Source organism: Oikopleura dioica, chromosome 1 (genome assembly GCF_907165135.1).
Source record: "Oikopleura dioica chromosome 1, OKI2018_I68_1.0, whole genome shotgun sequence".
Classification (NCBI taxonomy): domain Eukaryota; kingdom Metazoa; phylum Chordata; class Appendicularia; order Copelata; family Oikopleuridae; genus Oikopleura; species Oikopleura dioica.
The window spans coordinates 10,037,611-10,048,854 of NC_137291.1; the positions used below are offsets into that span (position 1 = coordinate 10,037,611).

Below are 11,244 nucleotides of genomic sequence, written 5' to 3' on the forward strand. Positions count from 1 at the left end.
GAGCATTCTTCGCACGGGCATATAAATTATATGATATAATTCGCAGCGTCGGCGAGTTTTTCTAAGGAAGCGTCCTCTTCTTCCCTTATTTGTTGATGTATTTTACTGATGATTCGATGTTCATATTCGGCGTCTATCAGATTACATTGAATAAAATATAACTGCTAATTTCTAATCAAAATATTAAAATTTCGAAGCAGAAGCTTTTTTAATAGAATCAAATTAAATTCGTCAATTTCAGTAGTGACTCATGATTAGTCGAATTACCATCAACCTTGGATAAAACAATCATGATTCGGCGATTCTCAAATTCAGTCGCATTTCGATACAATTCGACTCAAGTTCCCACGAGTGCGCTCGACTTGTCGCTCTCGCTTGGACCAGCTTTATTTTTTATTTTTATATTTTCGAGAATAGCAGTTTCTTTCTCGAGATTTCGTTTCACTTGCCGGCATTTTATGTTTTTCTTCCTGCGTTTTTACATTTTTTCGCTGTTTTTAGAGAACAATTTTTTCAGAGAAAAAAGGTTGAAATCATTGAAGACTACTGGTATTTTTATCAAAAAGCCTCCCCAATGGGGAGTCCCCATTAAAATTTAACGAATTTTGTATTTTTGAAATACATGATTTTAATAAATTATTAATGATAAAAATTTCTCCGGTAACGTATGTTCAACCGTCTTAGTTGCCGCCATATTTTTCTTTGATTTCAACCCTTTTTCTTCAATAATCTTTTCCGTTTCAGACTTGTCGAATAATGGATCCTCAAAAAGGCGACATGAGCCAATTTGAAAGTGAGAGTGAAAAGAGTGAAGAACTCGAATCCCAGATGCCTGAACTGGGTGAGGAAGACACGAATAAGCTCAATGAGATCAAGCACTTACTCCTTCATGAGATCGAGGAAGGAATGACGATGTCGTCGACGAATCTGCGCGTTCTGACCTCGACGCGGGAGATGTCCTTTAGAATGTGGGACAAGTGCATTCGAACGATCATTGCAACCATGCACAAGACTTTGAGAGATATTAGACGCCAAGGTATGGAGCATGAAATGAAGTTAATGCAGTTTTTCAAATTCGAATAGGTGCGATATTGCTGTGCGACAAGTATTTTGATGAAATAAAGCTAGAAATGCGGCGATATAAGCGACTCAAACATGCAAGAGGGAAAGTCATGTGTACTTATGATTTAGGTAAGAATTTTACTTGCGTATTCACTCCATATAATTTCATTCAGAGGAGATCAACAAGCTCGATGATGATTATGGAAGGACCATTCTCTGTAAAAACCGAGTGTGTCTCATTCCAAAGATCCAATTTGATGATCAAGCACTTTTCAAGTTTGCGGTGCAGTTGCCACTTACGGTCAGTTCCGATATTTTCCCACTAATCATACCCTCTTATAAAGGTCGATATGCCGATAATAGAAGATATGCAGCTGCCTCCCATGGACGAGTTCCCCGTGTTCAACACAGTCTACTTTGCCAGCATCGAGCAAACAAAGTTCATGCTTCCCTACCTGATCTGCACTCGAGACGAGCGCGGGCCAGAGCTCATGGCGCACATTCTAGCGCCTCTTCGCCGCGAGAAGGACTTGCCACAAGTTAGAGCCGTCAGAGGAAGGTGGAGCTTTGCGATCTCCCTTTTTGGTGTCAGGTGAGAACAAAGAAAAAATGGTAAAAACTAATCTCATTTCCAGCTGGGCAAGAGTGGCCATACAAGTCTTTAATCGACGTCCTGACGCTGACAATCCACGTGACAATGTAAGTTCCCCCTTTTTACCATTGTTTTATACTGCCGAAGGTACTGGTCCTCTTCCTAGACGATCATCGAAAACAGGCTTGCTGGAACAATGAGTTCGCCAACTTTTACGAGATTCCGCGCGAGTACAACTTCAAGCACATCCCTGCTTTTACCTTCCATGTCTGGCTGTGTGATGTTGACTATCGATGGGCGACGTATGGATCTAAAGCGAGAATACCCTTGGGCGAACGCAAGAATGTCATAAAGAAGTTCATCAAGTCCTTCAAGGACTACGAAACTCACGAGCCAGAGTGCTGCGTCAAAGTCACCGGCAAGCGTGGCGAGGAGCCGTGGGCCTTCAATGGCGACATTTTCCTCGGTCTCAGCAAGACGATTGCTTCGAATATGGAGAAAAACGATGTGAGAGCGCACTCGATGCAGTACCTTTTGAGATCGACTTTCAATATGATGGGTGACAAGGAAGAAGTCACATACGAGGGGCGCCCCGTTTTCGAACGAGCGAAAGAGAAGTTCAAGCCTTCAACGATTCCTCCGATGCCAAAGTATGAAAACGGCAAATACGTGGGATATTCTGATCCTGAAGACGAAGAAGAAAGCGAAGACATAGACGCGCCAGTGAGAATAAAGCCTCAAGAGAAGAGTGTCGACCTCAAAGCTGCACTTGATTCTTTTGACAAACGGTATGCTAATGAGCTCTTTCTTGACAAAGATTTGGATGGGATTGCCCCTTTTCCTGAAGATGAGCTTTCTGATATCGAAGATGGCATGGCGAAGATAGATGAAGATATGAAGAACGTAGCTGATGAAATGGAATACAAGAAGAACTTGCGAAAGTTTAATTTAACAAGAAAACTGAGCGAGGACCTTGAAAAGTACACTGACTCTTCGTCTGAAAGTGACTCCAGCGATAAAGCAACAAGACGATCAATCGACGAAAACAAAGAAGAAAGTGAAGTAGAGAACAAGAGTGAAATGGAAGAAGAAAGTGATGAAGACTGGGGCAATAACTCGAGCCCCACGGTGAAAAAAGATGATAAAATGGATACATCTAACAGTGCTTTACAAAAACCCGAAGAGATTGGATGTCGATTTGATGGCCATATCGACTCTCCAGTTGACGAAACCGGTGATTGTCCATCGGAGAAGATAGAAGAGAACCAGATCCATGATGAACTGCCTGCATCAGTAAGGGTTCCCAGCAATCCTAATTTTGAGACGACTTATTCAATGATTGCAGAAGGAAGATCTCCTGATCCTGGTCTGTCTAAGAAAAGAGGGAGGCTCCAGCTTGATTCAGAACCACAACCTGGTCCACCAACTTCTTCGCCTGCCAAAAAGGCTCCGGTTATGACTAAGAAGCGATTCAACTTGCTGAGCCAGAAACGCAGTTTTAAAATACCGACACGGCACAAGAAAGAAAAGAAGTTCAAAATGGGAAAATCCCTATTGTACAAAAGTCTTCGCCAATCATATGACTTTACCGAAAATCCGCTGAAGATAGATGTGATAAGAAAACAGTTACAAGTAATAGATCCGAGCACGGTCGATGGGCCCATCAAGTATCTTTACGAAATGACGGACCTTGAGCGGTGGGAAAACGCAGACATGATTAACGATAAGGATGTCTCGCTGGAAGACAAGGACGGCATCGTCCACGTGGCGAGTGTCAATCAAAGACGAGAATTCCGCAAAGAAACGAAAAAGACAACATCGAAGTTTTCTGGAGACAAGTTCCGATCTCTTGTCGAGGAAAATGAAGAGCTGTACCAGCGGTTTTACGACTATTTTTTCGGACCCTCTGAGCCATCGAAGAATAAACTCATGAATCACCAAAAGCGATTCAAAACTGAGCGTCTTCTTTGGGATATCAACGGAACGCGAAAGTTACGCGAGTCTCTCTTGGAATTTGTGAAGATAGAGCATTCCGAGTTTTTAGTTTTCTTTGAGGCGTTTGAGATGCCTTGCTCTTTTGGTCAAGCTTTCAAAAAGCAGGCCGAGTTGCGGCATCAACACGCTGGCACTGATGAAGACAATGAAGAGGGTACGCTTGGTTGGCGAGAGGATGCATTCAACCAAGTTCCCTTGAAGGTAAAGCGAAAGAAGCTGCAAGAGGATATGTCGGTGCCTAACAAATGGAGGAGCATCGAAAGATGGGAGTACTCAAGGAAAATGCTTGCGAAAAAAATTCGTAAAGAGCAGAAAGCTGCGAAAAAAATTAAAAGAGAAAAAGAAGAAGCTCTTCAGGCGAAACTCGACGCCGCGAAGGGAATAATCAGACCGCCAAAAGTAACCCCGAAGAAAAAGCCTAAGATGTCGAAAAAGATCTCTCTGGAAGAAGTCCTTGCTTGGCCTGTCGAAAAGGTGCTGAAGGCAGTCGACAAGGAATCCAAGCATGCTGAAAAAGCACCAAAACATCCGCTACGTGACTCCAGTGACCCACAACTGGAAGGGGCCAAGATGAGCAAAAATGTCCGACGCGATTCGAAAGCAAAGTTGTCCTCTAAGGTGCCAGACCAAGCAGCTTCAAATACTTTCAAGCACGAAAAAGATTCAGTGAAGGATTCGAATACTCCCGAATGGAGAGCTAAACGATTAGAAGATGCGGCTGACGAGGCAGAGTTCTCAAAAGTTATACTTAATTTTAGATAAATATTGAAAATATGAATAGAATCGTGAACCCATCAAAGCCATTGCCCCAGGAAAATAAGACCGGAAAGCCGTACTATCCACCTCCCAAACGATCAACCTCGAGTCAGTCGAATTTATCACGGCATTCTGAGAAGATATATGGTCGGCAATCTGTCCAGAGAAATAAATCTAGGCCGGAGTTCGGCGCGACAAACGACGAGGATAAGCCGCCATCATACCAACCTCCTCATCGAGCCTCTCGTTCACGTTCGCAGGAGTTTGGAGATCGAGATCGTGGGCAGAACGAGGACAGAGAGAAACATGATTCGCAGCTCAAGGAGAAGCGGCGCTCAAAGGATGACCACAGCCGAATAAAAGTGCCTGAAAATCGAGGTGAATCTTCTACAGTTAATGAGACTGGACGTGCTGAATTTGTGACGATGGAGCAGTTGAAAAAGTATCACACGATCTCTGTTCCAACTTATCAAGGTTTGTCATTGACTATTTGGGATTGTCGATCATTAAAAATCATTAAGGTCATGCTGCTCCCCTTGACCTTCCACCGCGACCTTCTATGGCACCTATGAAGAAATCTGAACTCATCCGGCAGGAAAAAGAAGCAGCTGTTGCAAGAGCTCAAGAGCTCAAAGCGATGGCGAAAAAGTCAGGTTGGGATGAATCCTCTCCCGAGAACAATGTCCGAAAAGCTTCTTTTACATCCAGGGACCGCCTAGATAGTCGGGACAGACCTGTTCACATTCGTTTCCGTTCCGATGATGATCGCAGTCCATCACCACCTCGTCGACGTAGGTCACCATCTCCGAGGAGATATGATGCACCTTCATATCGTGGTCGAAGTCCATCTGAAGAGCGCCCTAGAATTTACGATGACCGCGGATTCGACCGTGGATATGACCGAGACTATGATCGAGGTTATGATCGAGGATATGATCGTGGGTATGATCGCGGAAATGACCGATCGTATGATAATCGAAGCTATGATGATCGAAACTACGATAATCGTAGCTATGACAGTCGTCCGTTTGAGAAACGATACGAAACGAATCGTGACCGAACTGATTACAACCATAACAGGTAAACTATCAGATGCTTTCTAGCATCTGAATCATTTTATAGAATTGACTCTGGTGACGACGACAGACATCCTTACGGCACCATTAGGAACGAATTCCGGGATCGCCGTGGCTACAAATCATCAGTCAACTTCAAGACTCGAGGGAATAACAATGGTTACTTCAAGAATCACCACTGGAACAGCAACCGTGGCTTCAACAACTACGGCTTTGGATACAACAACAAGCGAGGTGGCTATCGTAATTCGAATCGCAACAATTACGAAGACTTCGCTCGAAAAAATAGCCTTCCTTATGGGTACAAGTAAGCATGCAACAGGTATCCCAAGACTTCAGACATACTTTTAGGCATGGCAGTAACTCGTTCGGTGATTCTAAAATAGACTTGAGACTAAAGCATCAAAGCGAAAGAAGACCCCAACGCGCTGACACTCACTTCGAGCCAGGACAAGGATGCGGCGGTTGGAATTCAAACGATGTGCATGCATCAAAACCAGGAACGCCAAAGACAGAAGGTAGGACTTCAACAGAGCTTCAAAATAAACCAAATAACTTAGAGAGTCATTTTCAATTACCAACTTGGGACACTCAAAGCAAAGCTCCTGAGAAATGCTACATGGTTCGAGTCAAGAATCTTGGAAAGTGGAGTCTCGATGATGTCAAAGGCCTGTTTGCAACATTCGGAACTAAGAACATCAACAAAGATGGCGATGATTGGCTTGTTACTTTCGCTACTCAGACAGACATGGATGAAGCTAGGATTGTCGACGGAGAGGTCTTGCCCTCGAAGAGTGGGAACAGAAAGATCAGAGTCTTTCAAGAACGTTGTTAGAAAATTTTTATTTTACTGCCACGTCACACTTTCTACTGCCACTCGATCAGGCATTTATACTTGTTCACTTATTTTGTGTTTTACGAGTTTATTTAAATAAAATTAATTATTTGAACAATCTGATGGCTCATTGATTATTTGCACGAACAGAGAAAGGTTTTAGATTGAGGTAATCTGCTGCAGCATTGAGTCTTGTTATCAGAATTCCGACCTAAAATGCATGTCATTGTAGCTCATCTATTTTTGCTTACCTGTCGTTGGATCTCCTCTTTGTCGCCAAGAGCGAAGTAATTTGAGAGTCCCGGATAAGTTGCTGGTCCACCTTCCGCTCTACTGGTGACAACTACATTTTGAAGATCTTGCTGAATCGGGTGGCAGCAATTTTGATCCGTTAGATATTTCGAAAAGTTCAGTAGACGCATAAATGATCGCTTCTTGTCTGCATTTTCGCTCGTATCGTAGTTATTTTTTGCAGAAATGAGCTATATCGTGGCTGATAAGATTGCAAGTTTATATTGATGTGACATTTGAAAATTCAACCATTCCTGAGATTTTAACGACGCACTTGCTCTTTTTATCAAATTCTGCTGGTTCGAGGAAATCTCGCTGCCTACTTCAGGGAGCTTTTCATCCAAGTTATCGATGTATCTCGACATTGGAGATGGATCGATGGGGAAGAAATCGGAACAAGAAGCTCTGATAAGAAATGCACCGGTGACTTCTGTCACTTTCTTTGCAGCAACGAATCCTGGGTCGATCATTTTCACGTATTCGTAGTTGTCGTATCCTTATTGATTCGTTAGCTTATATTTTTATTTAATTCATATTGCATTTTTGCTTTATATATGGCAAAAATACCAGTGTGGTATGTTGAATAGATTCCAATTTTTCTTGTTGTCTGGCTGAAGCCAACATCAATCACCGGAACGCCTCCAAAATGATGGAATGGAGCATAGTCTGACCCGAGACCTAATAAAATTATAAACCGGCTAGCATGTTATTTCAAACCAGGATTCCCAATGTTTGGTCTGCCATCAGCTCCAGTCTTTTCTACCCACCGATCGGTAACGCTCATGCTTGAATCTTTATGATCCTTTATGTAGTCGGTTATTTCAAAAACAAATTCGTGCATTTGTTGAGAGGCTCCTGCTCTGAAGTACTCGTTTCCTTGGAAACTAACATCTAAAATGAATTTGTATCCGTCAAATCTTTTTTTATATTCTACCGGCGTTGATGTAAAGAATGGCTCGTTCTTTGAGTACCGCCAGGAATTCCTCCACGAATTCTATACTGCCCATGAGTCCGTGTTCTTCACTGCCCCACGAACAGAAGATGACAGTTCTCTTTGGCCTGATGTTCAGCTCTTTGAAGAGTCTTGAAATCTCAAAAATTGATGTCATTCCAGCTCCTGCGTCGATAGCTCCGTGCACCCAAGAATCGCGATGATTTCCAATCAAGACATACTCATCTGGGTACTCAGATCCCTCGATTATTCCAATAACATCTTGAGACTTCTTTCGTTCATACTTGACCGCGATCTGAATGTCAAAAGTTTGACCGTTCTTGATGCTCCCTCCGAAATTCATAAGAGTAGCCATTGCTGACTCATCCTTCCATTCTTGTGGGACAGGTCCACCTTCCAGTTCAGAAAGCAAGTGTTGTGCATCGCCCCAAGCAATTGGCTGAGATGGAAGTGGTGCCCAAATGTGCGGCGAGTCTATTTGTTCTCTAGTATAGTTGAGGAGGTCTCTCCAATCGTCAAAATAAGCCCCTTCGATTGATGGATAACCCGGTGAAGTCGGATCACCACGTTTGTACTTCGCGGAGCCTCGTTGAACAGTATCTTCTGGAATTCCGGGACCCTCGGGAAAAACTTTGTCGTTTTCATCAGATGCATCGTGCGGATCAGAAAAGATGAGGACTGCTTGAGCACCGTAAGGTTTCACGTTTCTGCCTTTATCTGGTCGCCCAGCGCCGCCACCATATTTGCAGATGACGACTGAATCTTGGAAAATATCAGGATCCTGAGATAGAAGCCATTGAACATTGTCTGGATTACAGTAATGTCCGTAGACGAGTTTTGAAGTGGAAATGGGATTTTCAGTAGGAGGAGCAAAGGCATTATAAAACATCAACACTTGATCATCGTTTTGGAACTCATCTCCATCTTCTTTTTTACGAAGAGTGAATCCCCCTGAAAGTCTTGCGTAGCAGTTAGGCTCGTCAGGGTAGGAGTGGAGGATCTGATAGTCCATCGACCAAGCATCGTCTAGTTGATCTTTCCATTTGTTGATGATGTAGTCTGCCATTTCATAGTCACCTGATAAATTTAAAAGTGAAATTCAAAAAATAAACCGCTTACCTTGACTAGTAGCCCATCGAATCACCCCACTCAAATATTCGGTCTCTTTCTCCAACTTCTGAGAGTCAACAGCATTCACGAAATTATCAATTAGCTTGAAATCAAAATCGTCGGCATTCTTAGCTTCAGCTTCTGGTTTACTAAACCAACCGATAGTAACTCCAACACCTAAAGCTACAGCTATGCCAATGGCAATTCCCACCCACTTGGTGACTTTGCCCATTTTTTATAGATTTCTCTCTAGTACTGAGAAGAACAGAGCTGACTTTTCTTTTATACATGTATGAAAGTTATGGGCAAATATGCGAAGGAAATTGAAGAATCAAACGTATTTGCTTTGCTTTTTTAGTATCAAGTTAACGCAAGAACTCATCGTGGAAAGTACTTTCTGACAAAATAAATAAAATTTCGAGCAATGGATATGTTAGACGTCTAATTATTTCTAAGTTTGCTTCTTCTCATAAATTTTCAAATGTAATTACAATGCTGGGCGACAACCAAAAACAATTATTCTTTTTATTTACGATAGGTACGCCTTTGAAGATCCTTTTTCGTGTTTTCAAGCTCAAAGAGAAGGGGCGAAAATGAGTGAGTACAAGAGCTTTGCAACAGATGCTATTCATTCCGGACACCATCCAAATGAATCCGATCCCTCGATTGTCCCTCCGATCACGATGTCGTCTACCTACCAATTAGCTGAAGTCGGTATCGATGATATCTTCACCGGTCCTGTTATTTATTCAAGGTTTATTTCTTGATAGACCTAAAACCAACATCTAATGTAATTAAGATTGGGAAACCCTACACGCGATTCTCTGGAAAAATGCATCGCGAAGCTCGAAAACGCCAAGTACGGCTTTGCTTTTGCATCGGGAATGAGCGCAATTACCGCCTGCTTCCAGTCGTTTCTTCAATCTGGCGATCATGTCGTCTGTAGCGAGGATATGTATGGTAGCACGACTTCCTATTTGCAGAAATTGGAAGTGCAATTCAATGTCCCCGTCAGCCCGGTTGATTTTAAGAAAGTAGAGGATGTGACCGATGCGATCACCGAAAAAACAAAGGTCAGACTTAAAAAAAGAATAGAATAAATAAGAATTAAGCTTGTTTATTTCGAGCCAATCACCAATCCACTCATCGGAGTCGTCGATGTGCCAGCAGTTGTCAAGGCAGTTCGTGAAAAGAATAAAGATGCTCTAGTAATTGTTGACAACACATTTCTTTCGCCTTGGAATATGCGACCAATCGACTACGGCGTTGACATCGTCTTGCATTCTGCGACCAAGTACATCAACGGTCATTCGGATACTATCTGTGGCTTGGTCTCAACAAATAAAATCGATCTTGCGCGAAAAATGAAAAACGCGCAACTTTATCTCGGAGGTGTTCCCTCACCATTTGATTGCTTTCTTGTGAGTCGAGGGATCAAGACGCTCGACTTGCGAATGGAAAGACACGCGAAGAACGCTCTAAAAGTCGCTGAATGGCTTGAAATTCATCCTTGCGTCGAAAAAGTGATCTATCCTGGTAAAATATTGAAATGTAATTTTTCTATAGTCTATTTTCAGGGCTGAAATCTCATCCTCAATTTGAGCTACTAAAGAAAATTTCCCGCACTCCTTCCGGAATGGTGACTTTTACTATAAAGGGCGGTCGAAGCGAAGCGGAGAGATTTCTAAAATCACTGAAGATCATTTCCCATGGAGTTTCCCTTGGTGGATACGAGTCTCTTGCCCAGCACCCGTTCACTACTACGCATGGAGCTGTGTCAAAAGAGCAGAAAGACCGAATCGGCATTACCGAGAACATGATTCGTGTTTCCATCGGACTGGAAGCCGTTCATGACATCATCGAGGATATCGACTACGCCTTGAAAAAAGCAACAAACAACAACAAAGCTTGAAAAAATCTTGTTGAATAAAATTGTCTATTAATAAACACGTGCGTCTACCCAAAGTCTCACAATTGTTTCATTCCGGAATCGAACCTATTCACAATCGAATTGAAAGATTACCATGGTTTCTAACGCTCTTGAAAGTCTTGAGTGGCGCAGTTGGAGATTTTCGAATTGGCTAATGCTCTTCATTAGAGTTTTCAAGAGAGTTTGAGAGAAACGAAAAAAGATAAGCAGGTTATTTTGGGGCGCAGCTTGTAAGTTTCAATTTTCGATGCATTTAACTTGCGCTAATACTAATTTAGGATTGGAGTAAGGAAAACAATGCCTATCAATCTACCGAAAATCGGTGAAGACAAAAAGAAGAAGGTGAGCTTGAATTCCTAGACAAAATTTTCTAAGCACTTCAAATTCTAGTGCAAAGAAGGAAAGTGCACAAACGAGGATGAAGAATGCCCTGAAGCGAGTGAAAAGCTGAAACCTATCAAGATGAAAAAGGTGCGTTCTACCTCAAATGCTCCCTGATAAATAAAAATGTTAAGGTCAAGCCTGCAAAGAAAAAGAACAAGAAGACTGAATCCAAAGCTTGCGTCCTGCTTTAACGAAATACTTACATCTTTACCTGACATCCTTATCATTGTTATAGTTTTTTATAATAAATTTTGAAAACTT

General features: G+C 42.4%; 3 protein-coding genes and 2 long non-coding RNA genes across 6 annotated transcripts; 3 read left to right on the forward strand and 2 right to left on the reverse strand.

The window, feature by feature from the left end:
• The first annotated feature begins 747 nt into the window (after positions 1-747).
• On the forward strand, positions 748-6,426 carry LOC145698431 (uncharacterized). 2 transcript variants are annotated; one of them, XM_081775638.1, is made up of 11 exons: positions 748-1,036; positions 1,084-1,191; positions 1,236-1,363; positions 1,407-1,654; positions 1,698-1,761; positions 1,802-4,375; positions 4,450-4,879; positions 4,927-5,485; positions 5,528-5,788; positions 5,833-5,999; positions 6,042-6,426. In XM_081775638.1, the coding sequence occupies exons 1-11, from the start codon at positions 757-759 to the stop codon at positions 6,314-6,316; spliced, it is 5,094 nt and encodes a 1,697-aa protein (XP_081631764.1). In that variant the 5' UTR covers positions 748-756; the 3' UTR covers positions 6,317-6,426. The 2 variants fall into 2 exon arrangements, with proteins under 2 accessions (XP_081631764.1, XP_081631772.1); XM_081775646.1 differs by having other exon boundaries at positions 5,573-5,788.
• Positions 6,391-6,794, reverse strand: LOC145698449 (uncharacterized). Its single transcript, XR_014133924.1, has 2 exons — positions 6,568-6,794; positions 6,391-6,527 (listed from the first exon to the last, which is right to left on the reverse strand). It is a non-coding gene; the product is annotated as an uncharacterized LOC145698449 (long non-coding RNA).
• A 4-nt stretch (positions 6,795-6,798) lies between these two features.
• Positions 6,799-8,909, reverse strand: LOC145712059 (aminopeptidase NAALADL1-like). The gene is made up of 5 exons (XM_081789747.1): positions 8,679-8,909; positions 7,542-8,636; positions 7,325-7,498; positions 7,175-7,285; positions 6,799-7,103 (listed from the first exon to the last, which is right to left on the reverse strand). Exons 1-5 carry the CDS (start codon positions 8,899-8,901, stop codon positions 6,799-6,801), a joined length of 1,908 nt encoding a protein of 635 aa, XP_081645873.1. The 5' UTR covers positions 8,902-8,909.
• Positions 8,910-9,231: 322 nt separating this feature from the next.
• LOC145711002 (putative cystathionine gamma-lyase 2) lies at positions 9,232-10,613 on the forward strand. Its single transcript, XM_081788717.1, has 4 exons — positions 9,232-9,423; positions 9,469-9,742; positions 9,782-10,205; positions 10,247-10,613. The coding sequence occupies exons 1-4, from the start codon at positions 9,263-9,265 to the stop codon at positions 10,579-10,581; spliced, it is 1,194 nt and encodes a 397-aa protein (XP_081644843.1). The 5' UTR covers positions 9,232-9,262; the 3' UTR covers positions 10,582-10,613.
• Positions 10,614-10,881: 268 nt separating this feature from the next.
• Positions 10,882-11,244, forward strand: LOC145695646 (uncharacterized). The gene is made up of 3 exons (XR_014133761.1): positions 10,882-10,941; positions 10,990-11,070; positions 11,115-11,244. It is a non-coding gene; the product is annotated as an uncharacterized LOC145695646 (long non-coding RNA).

Coding starts and splice junctions, on each gene's coding strand:
- LOC145698431 (XM_081775638.1), top strand. CDS start 757: ATGGATCCTCAAAAAGGCGACATGAGCCAATTTGAAAGTGAGAGTGAA. Junction 5,789..5,832: donor AGCCTTCCTTATGGGTACAA/GTAAGCATGCAA, acceptor ACATACTTTTAG/GCATGGCAGTAACTCGTTCG. Junction 6,000..6,041: donor AGGAACGCCAAAGACAGAAG/GTAGGACTTCAA, acceptor CAAATAACTTAG/AGAGTCATTTTCAATTACCA.
- LOC145712059 (XM_081789747.1), bottom strand. CDS start 8,901: ATGGGCAAAGTCACCAAGTGGGTGGGAATTGCCATTGGCATAGCTGTA. Junction 7,499..7,541: donor CATTCTTTACATCAACGCCG/GTAGAATATAAA, acceptor AATTCATTTTAG/ATGTTAGTTTCCAAGGAAAC. Junction 7,286..7,324: donor ACCAAACATTGGGAATCCTG/GTTTGAAATAAC, acceptor TAATTTTATTAG/GTCTCGGGTCAGACTATGCT.
- LOC145711002 (XM_081788717.1), top strand. CDS start 9,263: ATGAGTGAGTACAAGAGCTTTGCAACAGATGCTATTCATTCCGGACAC. Junction 9,424..9,468: donor GGTCCTGTTATTTATTCAAG/GTTTATTTCTTG, acceptor AATGTAATTAAG/ATTGGGAAACCCTACACGCG. Junction 9,743..9,781: donor CGATCACCGAAAAAACAAAG/GTCAGACTTAAA, acceptor ATAAGAATTAAG/CTTGTTTATTTCGAGCCAAT.